This window comes from Pseudonaja textilis, chromosome 3 (genome assembly GCF_049901715.1).
Source record: "Pseudonaja textilis isolate UNSWEBS1 chromosome 3, rPseTex1.2, whole genome shotgun sequence".
Classification (NCBI taxonomy): Eukaryota; Metazoa; Chordata; class Lepidosauria; order Squamata; family Elapidae; genus Pseudonaja; species Pseudonaja textilis.
Genome location: NC_141992.1, coordinates 149,689,960 through 149,705,856, shown reverse-complemented (window position 1 = coordinate 149,705,856; position 15,897 = coordinate 149,689,960). Strand labels below are relative to the sequence as shown.

Here is a 15,897-nt window from a genome sequence, read left to right as displayed (position 1 = left end):
TTCGCTTGATTCAAACCCTAGACTATAATAACATGTTTTTAAAAATAACATGTAAGTTTCACTAAAATGCTACTATTCTCAAGTTTCTTACTAAGCACATAGGTAGTCTGATACCCAGTGTATAATCAGTGGTAATTATATGAATGGAGTAATATATATTTTGACCTCTGCTGGATATCAAATGTCCAAGTTACATCTCTTGGTGACTTCATAGATCTATCCATGTAGTTTTCTTGATAACAATACAGAAGTTATTTTTGTTGCCTTCTTCCAGGATACTATGCTGACTCTGTAAACCGCTTAGAGAGGGCTGTAAAGCACTGTGAAGCAGTCTATAAGTCTAAGTGCTATTGTTATAGTGTTACATTTGTTTTTGTTTTTTACTTTTCAGTCTAATCTAAAACCCTGAATATTTTCAGGAGTTTTCTTCTGTAATCTTAATTAGGCCCACCTCCACTTAGCTTTCAAACCCAGGCAGGTGCTATTATGTGCTGAGATGGCCATTGTGTATCCTTGAATGATTATTGTGGAGAAAAATAATCTATCAAAGCAAATTCAAAACTATCAGAGAAATTCCTGAAATGCTGAGTTAGTACTCTTTGAAAATGCTTTATAGCTTATCCTGTGTAACAGAACTGAAAAGAAATATCTCACTGTTAATACAAAAATTGTGGTTGAACACGTCACAAGAACTACCATTTCCTTGGATGGAAATGGGCATGACTTGGCTGAGTTTTCATAAGCAGCACATAAGGTGGCAAAGTTTTAGAACTTTGGTTGACATAATGAAATGTTACATGATAAATAAATGCCTACGAAACAGAAATTACAATGAAAGGGATCCTACCCTAATCTTTTCACTGAATGCTTGTTTTCTATGCTTGAGTATTATAAATTGTTGTGACAAGTTCTTATGAGCCCCCCTCTTGGCATTCCAATTAGTACAATTTAGGAATAGTTTACTATTTTACCTCATTGTCAAAATTAAGCTTTAGATTTATGTGAACTAGAGTTATTGACAATGACTGTATGGATTAGATACTGAAACTGATAATCTATGTTCTGTCAAATGCTAGAATATTACATTGGCCATAGTGTACCTTGTTTTCTCAATATCTTTCAATTCTAAACGCAGTGGAGATAAATAGCATTTATGATACTTCTAAATAAATATCTTTTTCTTAATTTAATTTAAACCTGAGCCAATTATCCCTGTATGTATGAAGCTAAGAATTTGGCCCAGTCTCTTAAATATTGAAGATATATTTTCTGAGAGATTTTAAAAATTAGATTCTCCAGTTTTAAAAAACATGTATAGTGGATTGGAACCAAATTTAATTCTAAGAATAGACCTATCAGAGCAATAGTACCTCATTTAAATACATGTTTGCAATAAAGAATTTGCACCTGCTAGTTTTTGCAGCTGCTGTAGAATATGTTGATAATTATTAAAGTCACTGAACCACTGAACAAGAAATTCTTCCTCTATTCAACTCTATTACTGAAAATTTGCCTCCCTGGAATTAATCTTTGTATGTGTGCAAAAGTTCATCAAAGATTTCACTGTGTGATGAGAACTTTGTTACCCATTGTTAATTGTGTTATAATAGCAGTTGCCGATGAATCATTTCTTCCCTTCTGTGCCATTAATGTGCTATCTGTATCAATTGTCTCATTTTTCCGTATTAAGGAGCTTTATGGTTTGAGTACTTAGGAAATTTGGCATATCTTAAAAAATGAAATTTTGAAGATAATGTATATAATAGAGCTGTATTGTGCAGTTAAACCAGAAGGGCCTAAGAATACAGGTAAAAAACCACTAAAAACAAAAGCCATCAGAGATCATTCTACTTCAGTAAATGTCTGTCAACTTCTTTGGTGACAGATGCCTTTCTTCATTTACCAACTACATAATAATGAAGAAAACATGAGCATTTCCCTTCCATCTCCCCTTATGAACAGAAAATTCCTGCCACTTAATTTCTTTCTGTCTGCAGTCATCAAGATACAATTAAAAATCAGACAAACTTAATAACTGGAACATTAAATGAACTGAAACATGAAGTGATATATTAATAAGAGATTAGGACAGGATCATAACATATGATAAACTGCTGTCACATAAATGTTTAAAAATGATAGTGCATGCACTTTTATGCACTTTTGATTTTACAATAGCACTTCTATAGCACTTCAGAATGTTCAAAAGCACTTCCTCAATATCACTTGCAAACCTTATACAAAGACATTCTTCCAATATTCCCCTTATGTAACAAAACATAAGTGGATTATTTTAATGAGTAAATTAGTGGCGGGCACAAAATTCAAACAGAATTTGCTCTTAGTAACATAGGACTAAACTGTATGTTATGCTATATCTGAACTTTTGTGTATGTTGCTTGAGTTAAGAAGATACAAAATGTGATCTGAAGCTATATGCCCATTTTTTCTTTAGTTACAAATGTGATGAGGAAAATATTTTAAATGTGAAAAAAGATAGAATTAGAATTAGAATTCTTTTATTGGCCAAGTGTGATTGGACACACAAGATTTTGCACACAAGTCTTGGTGCAAATGCTCTCAGTATACATAAAAGATACATTCGTCAAGAGTCAAAAATCATAAGGTACAACACTTAATAATAATTATAGGGTACAATAATACATGCCTTTGTTGTATCAGTAATTACTGAAGACTAATTCACTAAACTTTATGCATTGCTAGAATATAGGCACCAGATTTAGACTTGACTATGATCCATATTAACTGTCCCATTAATCCCTTTAAAAAGTGATCTTGTAGGTAGCAATCTGAATAGAAATCATGGAAACTAGGTTTTTGTTCCCATTCTGTAGATCAAAAGGAACATACCTGGTTGTGAATTGTTCTTCACGGAAGCTAATATTAAAGTCCATAACAATCTGAAGGAGTAATTTGTCTGAAGCAAATTCGGGTGAACAATATTAATTTACCAATGTACCAGAGATGCATTTTTTAAAAAACTGATATATATATGAAGGCATCAAATAAGAATTTCACATTTAGTCTTCTTAATTTTCCTACCCTTCATTTTCCATTTTTCATTAGTTTCTAGGAAGTTAATCTCTTAGTCATTATTTTCCTATATATGCTTTATAACAGAGCAGATAACCTAAGGCTCGTAGGCTAATTTCCATTTTTTGTGCAATGGATCAGATCAGATGTCTGGGAAGAAAAATCTCCAAAAAAGGTTACAGTATGTGAAAAAAGTGGATATCCTTACCCACTTTGAGTTCTTGTCATAGCCTCCTACTGTTTATCCCTGAGTAAATGTAGAATCCTTGAAAAAAAGTGTGCCTACCTGTACTTTACAGAAAAGCTTTTAGGTAGAAAAATACAACAGAAATTACTTGGCTATCAAGGTGGTACGGTGACCTATTGAATATTTTGCATGTATAAGGTATTCAAGAGCTGTACAGTCATGAGTTCTTATGCATCTTTATTGCAAGCACTCTGAAACACATATATATATACCTTACGAGCAATTTGATGTTATGTTCTTGTTCAAATTCTGTATTACTGGTTGTCTGCTATTAATCTGGACATTTCTACCTCATAGGGGGCTATGAGGAATAATGTGTAATTATTATTCAGTAGATTAAAAGTTGTTTCCAATGGATAAAGAACTACATGATACCTAGAATTTTTATTAATGTATGTTTGTCAAAACAGCTTCGTTTTCCAATAAAACCAAGAGGCAAATGTGTATTATCCAACTCTTTTTCTGTTTTTTTTTTTAACTTGAGAGGAATTATATAGATGTCTGGTCTAGATGTATATAGGAACTTACCCATTTTCCTCAGAACCTTTGTTCAGAAGAATCTTGCCTCACAAAAATGTAATAGAAAAAAAACTCAACAGCATACAGTACAATATTTTTTCTAAAGAAAGAAGTAAGAGTAGAAAGAGCATTAGAAATTAAGATAAGGATATGGCCAACATGTATTTCATCCTAAAGAAGAAAGGGCAGCTATAAGATATGTATTGTATAGCTTAGCCACGATTAACCAAATTGTCATCTTTGGAAAACACTAGCCTAGGTTGAGGCAAACCTATATTCTATAACACAAGCAGAACTACTAAGCTTCTATAGCAGTGGTTCCCAACCTTTTTTTCACCCTGCACTCCTAAAGAAATTTCACTCGAACTTTGCACCCCCTGAAATAAATAAAAAATAAAAATGCCAACATATAGCCAATATCCTATTATTTACCTGGACTTTTCTCATACCCCCTGGAATATCATCTCGCACCCCCAGGGGGTGCGAGCACCCCAGGTTGGGAACCCCTGTTCTATAGCACCATCATTTCTTCCCAGTAGAACTGCAAGTGGGAAAATAGAAACAATATTAAATATTTTACAATCACGTCTGAGATTATCTGGATGTTTAAGTATATTTGTCTCCTGCAGATTTTTTTTTTTACCATTATGTTTACTATCACAATGTCAATTGCTTATATTTGTTTCTAATTCTTGTACACCACCCAAAATCACATGGAAGTGGGCATCCATACAAATTGAAAAAATAGATTACAATCCTTTTCTGTCTATCTGAAATAGATCAGGAGAAATTTAGATAACCCTTTATTTATTTATCAAGGCTAACTTCTGTGATACTTTATCAGAATTATTATACTTATACTTCTTATAATGAAGTATTGGAAACTTGGCATATTTTTAAAATGCATTAATAAATAAGAACTACATGGATTTATCAAATATAAGTCTTGCAAAATCAACTTTTATAGTTTAGTTTGATAAATCATAGTGTGTTCAGGAAATAGGATTACTTCACTTTCCCCTAGTTCTGACTGATTCCATGCCTCTATTTTGGCTTTATTAAAACTTGCCTTAAACTGTCCAGCATGCTAGGACTTCTAACATCCTAAACTTCATGGAAAGCTATAGTGATATACAAGTGAAATTGAGTATCTTCTCTCCAGACCTTCTGAAAGGTTGGAAAGAAAAATAAGCAAAGTTGAAGGGTCAAAAGGATGTAAGGATAGCGTAGGTACATAGGTACTTTCCTCAAATTTTTATTCCCCTGCATTAGTCAAGAATGTCTGAAGGGTGGAGATTTATGAATATAGTATATATAATTTTCAGCAAAGCATTTGACAGTCTCAAAATTTTGTTCACAAGAGCAAATGTGACTCAGTTGATCCTGTTCTTTGACAGATCCAGATTGATTGAATAACTATTAACAGCTCTGGGTAAATGTGGAAGAAAGTAACACAGGAAGTACAATGTCCTCTAGATGTTTGAGCTTATCATAAACTAAGTTTGCAGTGCAATGCTACTGTGAAACAGTTTGTGCAATTTTATACAGCAAAAACAATAGTATAAGAGCATGAGAACAATTCTAAATGCTACTCAGGTCATATATGAATTTTGTGTCTGCTCTGTGTATCATAGTTCAAGAAACTCATTAATATGTTAAATGTGCAGCCTGAGGAAGGGGAGCTATAATTCACTTAACAGTAGAAAACCTGGCATATCCAAGCCGATCTGGAAGGCAGTAACTTTTGCCTGAATATTTGGACAACTGTTGCCATTATGTGTCAATAATAATTGGATCAGATGTCTATATAAGGATCTCTTATGGATTCCGAGTAGCGAGTGACAGAACAAACCAAATTCTTCCAAACCTGGTTTGAAAGAGTTGGTTATGTGTAAAAGGCAAAGGGAAAGGGCGAGGGAATGATAGATTAGATTATAGATTATCAGAGTTGGAAGGGACCTTGTAGGTCATCTAGTCTAACATCAATGCGACCCACCCAAGCAGGAGACCCTACATTCTGACAGTTGGCAGTCCAGTCTCTTCTTGAAAGCCTCCAATGATGAAGCTCCCACAACTTCTGAAGGCAATCTGTTCCATTGGTTGATTGCTTTGTCAGAAAATTTCTCCTTACTTCCAGGTTGAAACTCTCGTTCAGTTTCCTGAACAGTTTCCTTGTTCATTTTTAAGTATCTAAGAATATGAATAGTGGTCAAGATTTTTGTTTCCTAGAATCAAGAATCAGATACAACGCCTTCCCTGGAAAAGTAAATACGGAATTGTGAAAAATGGATTAGAGTAAAGCCATGCTATTTCTTGTAGTATTATACAGCTATAAAAGGTGAACAGAAACGAGAAGGGAAATGCCTTCACATTATAAATTTATAGATCATGGACTGCAAAAAGACCCAATCGGCCTTGTGCCAAAAAAAAAAAAAAAAGCATCGGGCGCCACCCAAACGAAGATAAGCACAGTCTGAAATCATTTCCTTTTTGCGTGCTGGATTTCTCTCCCCTCTTTCGTCTCTGATCAATGGGCGGTTCTGCTGCTTAAAGGACAAGGAGGGCGGGGCGCCCTTGCTCATAAGGAGCAGCGGAGGGGCCCATAGGCGAGGAGGAAGAGTAGCCGACGATGGCTGTGGAAAGCGCTCGTGACTATGCGGCGGTTTTGTTGCGGTAAGTACGCTACAACGTAAACCGGCAACCAGCCCGTTTGCGGAACGCGTGTGTGTGAACGCGCGGTATCTTAGTTACCAAGGCAACCTGTCGGGTTTTGTTTCACCGCCCGGTGAACTCGCCCCACCGGTCACCTTCCCGCAGCGTTGAATTTTCTAGGAAGGGAAGCGCCTTTTTCTCGCATTCCTCTGTTGCCTCCCCCTGACTCAGCCATGACTGCACATTTGGTCCTCAGTCCGGACTCGGCGCGGACCACCAACTGTTGGTCCTCTTAACTAGGTGCTTTCCGGTTCCCGTTCCTCTTGTAGCTTCGCCGCCGCCGCCCCCTTAGCTAAGTTAATAGAGAAGCGAACGGTGGGGAGCCTCAGGTTGCCGTCGCCCTAAGAGGAGCTCAACTCCTGGGAGGAAAGGAAAGCTACCTTCCTCCCTGTGCCTCTCTTTTGCCTACTTTTTACATTGTGAAAAAGAGGAGTAGGCTGCTTGTAGCGCTTCACTTCTTTATACTTACAAGGCATTGCTAAAGTAAAATGGCTTGTTGCAGTGGCATCGTAAAATTGCAGTTTCATCTGTATTCCAAAAAAACCTGCCCAGTTGTTGCCATAAGCTGGAAAGCATGGTATATTTGGGAAGCCTTTTTTTTCTTTATTGGAATGGGATTCTGAGCCAAATATTTTTACAGTTTTTAACTATTAAGCCATTTAGTATAAACCAAAGCAGTGGACAAAGTTAGGGTACAAGCCAATTTGTTGTAGGAACCCAGGCAGTTTTGTTAATCCAACAAACTAGGTCAAGTGTTAATCAACCACTTTCGATGAAAAGACTAAAAACACAAGGAAAAAATGCATCTGAGAAAAGGTGTGGGGGGTTGAAGGGTAAGAAAAATAAGACTGGTGTGTTGGACAAGCATACATTGGACTAGACTTGCTGAGAACAATGAAAGCACTATAGGTAGTCCTCTATTTACAATCAGTTGTTAGCAACCATTTAAGTTATAATACCACCATCCCCAACAGGTATTTACCACTCTGTTCCTAACTTATGTCCAGGCACCCCCCTTCTTGTAGTCATGTGACTGCAATTTGCCAATGTTTTTCCCTTGGAAACAAGTATATTTCTAGTTGGGGGGGAATGCCCATAACAAACTGGGCTTGTTTAATGACCACTGCAAAAAAGGTTGATGACCCATATTATGACTATCAAGGCTCAATTATGGTCATAAGGGCTCTGTACTATACCAAACAAGCATCACTAGTGTTGACTTCTAAAAACTTTTTAAAAGCTTCACTTAAAGTTGATTCATTCAGTTGAAGATTGGATATCATGTTGTAAGCTTTAATCAAATACGATTTTATACCTATTTAACATTTTTTCTATTGAAAACCTTTGCTACAGTTTAATCTGGTCCATGAATTACAGTTTTTACATAAGGCCTTCAGGGACTTAAAGCCTTTCTGAAGACAAATGTCACATAACTCAAATAGACAGCCTTTGTACTTAGGACGACAGTGAAATTTGCGCAAACTACTATTTTGTAAGCTAGTAATGCAATTTGGTGCCATTTTACTCTAATAAACTGTGACTGAGTTTTGAGCCTATGGTATTGGGTCAACTGGTGATGAGGTTCTTTTTTTTCTTATTACAGAACAAATGTTAAAAGCAACAGCAGCTAGAACTCAGAGGAAATTTGGGCAAATAGGTTGTTGATAACATTTCTTTAACAGGGATGCAGTTTTAGTGATATATGGTAGCTTGCCTCTTAGTAATTTCCCACATTGCTGCAGATTTGCTTTGGACTAAATAGACATGGTGTTATTAAGAGGCTTAAGGAATATGGGGCAATATAAGGAAGAATGTTTAAATCTATATTTCATCATTGATAAAGTCACGGGTGAGCTATCAAAAGATATATTCCTCTGACTTGATTTTTTTTTGCTGTAATTGGCATCAGGTTTGTCTGAAGAAACACCCGTACCTAGTGAAATTTTGGCTAGGTCCTCACTGGCAATCAAGTGAAGATTAAAACCAACCCTCTCTAACCAAGATCTTTCCAAATATGTTGGGCTAAATTCTAAATTAACCAGATCCAAATTAAGTGGATAACTTAAGCTGTATCTTACTGTAAGAATTATATTAGTTAATGTAACCAGTTGGTCAACTTCCTACATATAATAGCTCAACTCTCCTCTGATAGTCTTCTAACGATTGACAGACATTTTAGGTGGATGGGAGGTAGTTTCCTGAAAATGGAAGCAGTGTTCTTTTGGGATTCTTTTTAAGATATCTGAACTTTGTTTTTGTTACCCCTTTTAGAGTGTTAGGGTTTCCTGTAAACTTGAAATAGTAGAACATTTTTTCTTTAAGTGTCCTAGTAAAAACTCCTGCAAAAGTTACCAGTTTTGGCAATCTGCAACTGGATTTAATATCATTGTTGCTATGTCCTTCAAATCTACTAAGAATTGAGGGTGTGTGCATTTGGTATGTTAATTCCCTGCTCCTGCATTAGAAAATAAAACTATTGCTGGTGGTACTTAATGTTAGCTTCATCCATTAAACTATTTGACAGGTTGCTGATAAAAAAATAGGTGAATTTTCTAATTTTAGCTCAAGTTATATATATTTTGTAGAGAGATCCTGCTGAAGTTTTATGTCCAAAATAAAAATCCTATAATGTACAGGTATTAGTTATAGTTACAGTCCACTTGTTTTAACTGGACACTAAAGCTAGGTTGGAGAAATATAGTATGGCCTCAGATCTTTGGTTCCTCAGCTGCTGGGTCATCATAACTAAGTTGGCAAGGGTTCCAGATATTACTATTCCAAAGATGTAATTCTAACATAGAAACTCCCCCAAATTAGATTTATCTTTAAGGAATCTGGAAAAAAAAATAGTTAGAATAAAATGAATAAACTTGTTAGCTGGATCAGTTGCCTTCATTTCCTCTATAAAAAGTGGAATAGGAATTCAGGTTAGGACTTTCAGACAATGATTGTCCTTGGCTTTTGTGGCTCCTTGAAGGGTGGGCCTAAAATAAAAATTTTTGAAATATATCCTTGAAAACTAAAAAGCATATGCCACATGCTTCTGGTCTTCTAATTCATCAAGCAGTTTGAGGAATGAGCCACACTTTTAGCAATAGATTTAGCAGTAATTTTGGAAAACTACAGCCTGTTTTTCTTCAAACATTTCTGGAATATAAGAAAGTATTTTCTGGAATACAACTCCCAGGATTCCAAGTTAGCCTGGCTGGTTCTTGCTGGGTAAGAACTCCAGCACTAGGAATTACAATATATCATTGGTTCAAGATTGGTAAAGGCTGCTACTTGAAACTTTTAAAATTGAAATTTCCACAGTCAGTGGAAATTTTTTACATTGAGTAAAAAAAGTACTGTATTTTTGTTTCAGATCCCTAGTATCAGTGGGAACATCGGTGGGATCAGTAACCAGACAAGCCCTGCTTCCATGTGCACCTCGGCCTTTTCGTATTTGTAACCATGACAGAAGCAGCCGGAGAGGAGTTGTGGCAAGCAGTTTACAGGATCTTATCAACAAGGTTGGACTCTCTAAACATAAGGCTGCCAATCATCCCTATTAAGTATTCTTATTCCAGCTCCATTAAAAGTTTGTTATATGTGTACAAATGTATATAAGATCTATATTCTGTTATATTTCACTAGAATTATGACCAAAAGTTATCTCAAAACAACTCCACTACGTTCAATTTTTTCTAGTTGTTATGTTTAATAATTTTTTTAAACAAAGTTTATGTTAATGATCCAAATGTGTGCAATAGTTTCTGTTTATATTCTCTAGATAGCCTACAGTACCTATACTACATGTTCCTGAATATACTGTCAGGAAGAATTAAGATATTTATTTTAACTTTCTGGTAGATGGTGAAGTGCGGCTTCTACTTTACAGGAAAGATTCACTTGCAGTAAATCAGAAATGATTCCCACCTGACTTATGATAACTTTCATAAAAGGGCATTTAAAATTAAGCTTTCTTGTAATTCCTTCATCTGTAGACCTTGGATGCTTTCGTTATAACTGCTGGATTGATAACACTGGTTCTAGAGGAAGATGGAACGGTGGTGGATACTGAAGACTTCTTCCATTCACTAGGAGATAATACACAACTCATGCTTTTGGAGAAGGGACAGAAATGGAAGCCAGTAAGTGTTTGTTCTAAGGTAGTCCATTCCAACCACCAACTAGCATGGTTATATTTATCTTCTTCTGCATGCGTCTCTGAAGCTGTACTGCAAATTTCATTGAGTGAGGAGAATGGGGAGAATTGCCTGAATGTACACTTGTAAATGTTTGCATATATTTGCTATAGTTTAATCTGTTGATATCAGAAATTTTAATATATTAAAACATGCCTTAACAAATACATCTATTCTAAACATAATAGTGTATTATTACAGAAATGGTAACTAATTCATGAGGTTTCAGTCTTGTTTTTAGTAGAAGAAAAAAATTAGTAAACTTAACCCTTATTCTTATGATGGTGTTGATACTGGTCTGCCATTGTCTAATATTATAACCTAATTCACTGGGTTATTGTAGTTAGGGGATAAATAATTATGAATCAGTCTTCTGTTTTTGAAGGAAAGGTGAAATCCACATCCATATCTCCAAGTTAAAAGAAGGAAAAAAACACAGACTTGTCCCATACTTTCAGTATAGTCTAATGGGTATGCAAATGTTTGGGTAAGTAGTCTAGTATTTAATGCATATTTTTCTGCATCTTGATGCAGGGATTAAATTATGGTATTGCAACAATACAGCAACCAAAGAAAATGGGAGTAGCAAATTTCACTTTGGATTTGTACAAACTAAATCCGAAGGACTTCATTGGTTGTTTGAATGTTAAAGCTACCTTCTACGAAATCTATTCTGTGTCCTATGACATCAAGTGTACGGGAGCAAAAAGTATTCTAAGGTAAGTATTTATTAAATTTGTTTGCCACCTTTCTCATCACAAAGCAACGCTAGTATACGTTTATACATTTACAAGTATACATTTCTAGTGTTGTATATGGAACAAAATGATCATAGATGTTCTAACAAAACTTCTACTAGCTTATGTAATCAGAAATATAGCATATTCTACTTTTTGCTTTTAAGAAGAGCTTATCTTAAGGCATTGAGTTCTTACAACTAAACTAGGGCAAAGTGTAGCCTTGTATTTTTATTACTTAGGCAGGTCAAAGTTCATAAGAGCAGCCCTCCTGGATTAGAAGCCTATCAGGCAAACGTGCCTATGAAAGACCACAAATAAAAATGAGCACATTTCACTGAATTGGAGGGATCAAGGTAGATGCTCACCCCCATAAACCATGAAGGCCATTCTATGACTTATCTCTCAGTCTAACCTATTTCAAGGGTTGATTATAAGGTGACAGTGATTTATGAATTTAGATAGGGTGTCTTTAACTTTTTAGAGGAAGTGTAGAATGTAAGGTAAGAAATGGAATGAGATCTCAAGAAGTATCACTGAAACCTCAGAAGAAATGTAAACTCAAGAAGAATCACTGGCTTATTTATTTCCATACTTTAGTTGAGCAATATTAGACATTTATAATGAAGCAGGAAGAATAAAAATTGAAGATAGAAATAATTCTGATAATGTTCAGTTTATTGAAAAGTAATCCCATACTTGCCTTTGTTTAAAGTAAGTATTGAAAACATAATTTATTAAATTTAGACCTGCCTAATTCTATATAATATCAAAAATTAGTTCCAGCCTATTCTCCCTTAATTCTTTCTATACAAATAATAAAATTATCTGCTGTGTGGATAAGTTTTGGATATTGAGGCACTAGATGGTAATAGTACCTACAGTTTTTCATATAAGAACTTAATATGTAACTGTTATTTAATGGAAACAGGAATACATTTCACTAAATAAAACGGAAGTTGTAGCTTACATGTTAATATTTTTACATCTAAAAATATTACTGTAGATCTAGTACAGATGTATTTCAATGGTGAAAATAAGACAAAGTCTTTTAAAGGTGAAAAGAAAAAGTTGTTTTGGAATTATTAAAGATGGGTTCCTGGTCTTATTTATAGAATATTAATAATTCAAGGAGCAATCCAATTTTGAAATAATATATATTTACTAGGGCCTATCAGTAATAATACCTTGGTTGCCAAAAAAAAAAATGCCAGGATTTTTTTCTTAAAATATTAAATATTCAAATGTAATAGAAACTTGGTATTAAAAAACAACAACTGATCTTGTGACTATTTTATGCATTGTACTAAATACAGAAAAATTATTACAGCAAGATTGAAGATGCAGCATTAATCAAGCCTTTGTTAAAAGGATATTGCTAGTTTCAGGCAAGTCTCCTTAGTGTACCAAATAGCCATGACAAAAGCAGACCGCCTTACATTTTTGACGTAGGTTTCTATAGTCGGTTGCAGATGACTTAAGAGGGCAGTCTTAGAAAAGGAAGTGCTTCCATTATGAGCTTTTACCAAGCTCTCTGGCAATTGAGGGCAATAGCATTTTGAAATTGACTATAACTGAAAAGGACAGTAAAAAATGCTAATTACAATAGTATTACTTTGTATAAACTGAACCATCTTTATCAGATAATGCATTGCTGTAATCCATGCTCTGATTATCATTCATTTGGTCAAGTGGACTAAGCCAAATGTTATCTTCTTCATAGGAGGATGCTTCGTTTTCTGTCACAGATTGCCCAAGTAACAGGGCAACTTCTTCTCCATACCGGAACATACATACTAGAAGTAATGGGTGATTATGAAGATGGTCTGCTTACGGAGGCCAAACACTAAAGCAAATATAAGAGCCTTTTTAATGCTTGCCTGTCCAGCTAACACTGTAAATCGGGTTTTGGGAAGGAGAGATTGATTGAGTTACACCTTAATATATTAAATATCTCAAGTTTAGCTGAGTACATAAATATACTTTAATGTTTAAGCTTTTATTTAAGATAATGATGTCATAATTGTAAATATGGTCGGAATCTTTTTAATGTACTAAATTATTTAAGTTGAAGAACTCTTCCGCTGTCAACTTCCAGTAGAAAGTTCTTCACACAGCAAAACATGACATGTACTAAGAACTTTCTTTGATTACTATGTGAACAGTCATATTAAACCTCAGAGAAATTCAACATTAATCTCATGTCTATTTAAAACTTCCTCATTGTTGCTAATCTATAAATAAATGTCACATCTCAGTATTAAAAATGTCTTATTTTTCAGGAATCGCCTCTTAGTTTTTAATCTTAGTTGTTCAAACTCTGGTCACTATTACTGAAGAAAGCTGATTTTGCCAACAAAAAAAAGTTGTCTATGTGGATTTGACTTAATGGTTAAAGCTGAGTCTAACATTTGTGCTGAGACATAGCCTCTCTGTCATCCTTATGCAGTCTTCCCAGGCTGCTTATCAGCATCAGGACAAGCCTTGGCTTCAAAACTGCTAGACTAACAATGGACTGATATTATTTCACTTGACAGAAAATATCAAATGTTTTCCCTTTCTCCCCCTTACTGAGTTGCATGGTAAAGCACAGAGTGAGAACATTCCATTTTCATCCTATTGTTCCCTTCTTAAACAAAAGTACAATTACTATCCTGGTTCAAGGAGCATGGGAAGCTCCAAAACATCTATACAAAATAATTATTTCAATTGATAGGAAGTTGCTGTACCTGAATGAATGTAAGGTACCTGAAGCAAGTTTTTTTTTAAAGAAACAGCTAGAAAAACCTGAGTCAAGAGATTTGGATGTAATGATCCTATGGGGGTAAAAGCTACGTGCTTAATGGTGAGCACATCATACCAACAGGACTTTCTCAAACCTGCATATCCAGAGTTAATCCAGATTTCCAAGAATAGGATTGAATTGCAAAAGTAGTGACTTCCATAAATTAAAAAAGCACCCAGTAGTTTGTCACTTTCTACTGATAATATAACAAAAGGAAGAAGGTCCCTTAATCCTGCAAAGAAAAATAAAAGCTTCATGACTGCTATGAGATGGGGGTTGAGTGTTCATATTGACTAGGCTAGACTTGCTCAAGTGGGATTATATGAGAGGTCATGACTTGGGGCAAAACATGTTTGAATATCATATACTGTACAATGCTAGCTTGGTATTTTATGCAGGGTTCCTCAAGACCTGAAAATTACTTGAAGTGTTCCTCCAGAGTAAAAAAAATTAGAAAGGTTGAAGAGTGGTGGTGGCACAGTGGTTAGAAAGGAGTATTGCAGGCTAATTTTGCTGACTTCCAGTAGTTTGATTCTTCCCTGACTCAGCCCTCCATCCTTCCAAGGTCGGTAAAATGAGAACCCAGATTGTTGGGAGCTATATGCTGACTCTGTAAGCAGCTTAGAAAGGGCTGTGAAGTTATATATAAGTAAGTCTAAGTATTAAGTGATCGCTATTATGCTTTGCTTCACAACATAGATGACTAGTTCTAAACAACATATTAAGCCTAAATCGCACAGGACTGCCTAAACCAAACTCTTTCAATGGCTTACATTGTATCCTATGTAAGACCTATTGGTGTGGTTTGCTTATTTGGGGCTTCAGACAATGTATGAACTCAGTCTTTGTGGTTTGTAAAATCACTGTTAGCAACTGATGTGTTGAGCAGCTTGGACAAACTATGGGTTAGCTTAAATGAATCAAGTTTAATAATGGTCCAGTTCTTCATCTTGCAGTGACTTAAATCCTTCCCAACATAACTCAAATGAACAAAGGTTTTTGAAAAAAATTCACTTCATCTAAAATGACAGTTTGAGTGTAAGGGGATGGTTTACTGAGGTTTTCAATTGATACAGATACAGGTATGATTGCTATTATTTCTTTGTAAAATATATTTATTTGAAAAGACAATGCAAAGTGAAATCTGTAAATATCTTACATGCTGTTGACAGCTAATGGAAATAGAATAATGGAAAATAGAAGTATGCTGAAACAATGAAATTTATCAGCTGTCTGCCTTTTGTATTTATTTGCAGTCTTCAGCCCAGTTTCCTTATCCAGTAAAAAAACATGTGAAATTAAATTGAAACAATTTTAATATTCAATCTCTGCATTGTCATGCATTAATCTGTTCATGAGAACATGCATTTATTTGAAACTACACAGTTTTAGATAACAAATGGGCACTACATATAATTATAACTCTTCTGTAGTTCGTCTGCTCCATGAAACGAAGTAACAGTTACACAACTTCAACAGAATTTACTTCATTCCACAACCACCACCCCCAACTGAACTGAAGGTGTGTTCTGTAGTTCCAACACAAATATTTTAACAACAAATTAAGGCAATAATTCTGCACAATACATCATTTCTGGCACATCTAAAATAAGTTTCCTCCCTTGGTTGGGTAACCTGAGACCCAACACTGTACTG

The 15,897-nt window shown here is 35.1% G+C and overlaps 1 protein-coding gene across 1 annotated transcript; it reads left to right on the top strand.

Moving 5' to 3' along the window:
• The first annotated feature begins 6,333 nt into the window (after positions 1-6,333).
• On the top strand, positions 6,334-13,723 carry CIDEA (cell death inducing DFFA like effector a). The gene is made up of 5 exons (XM_026699414.2): positions 6,334-6,493; positions 9,897-10,044; positions 10,519-10,665; positions 11,254-11,438; positions 13,180-13,723. Exons 1-5 carry the CDS (start codon positions 6,450-6,452, stop codon positions 13,304-13,306), a joined length of 651 nt encoding a protein of 216 aa, XP_026555199.1. The 5' UTR covers positions 6,334-6,449; the 3' UTR covers positions 13,307-13,723.
• Positions 13,724-15,897: the final 2,174 nt, after the last annotated feature.

Coding starts and splice junctions, on each gene's coding strand:
- CIDEA (XM_026699414.2), top strand. CDS start 6,450: ATGGCTGTGGAAAGCGCTCGTGACTATGCGGCGGTTTTGTTGCG. Junction 6,494..9,896: donor TATGCGGCGGTTTTGTTGCG/GTAAGTACGCTA, acceptor TTTTTGTTTCAG/ATCCCTAGTATCAGTGGGAA. Junction 10,045..10,518: donor TACAGGATCTTATCAACAAG/GTTGGACTCTCT, acceptor CTTCATCTGTAG/ACCTTGGATGCTTTCGTTAT.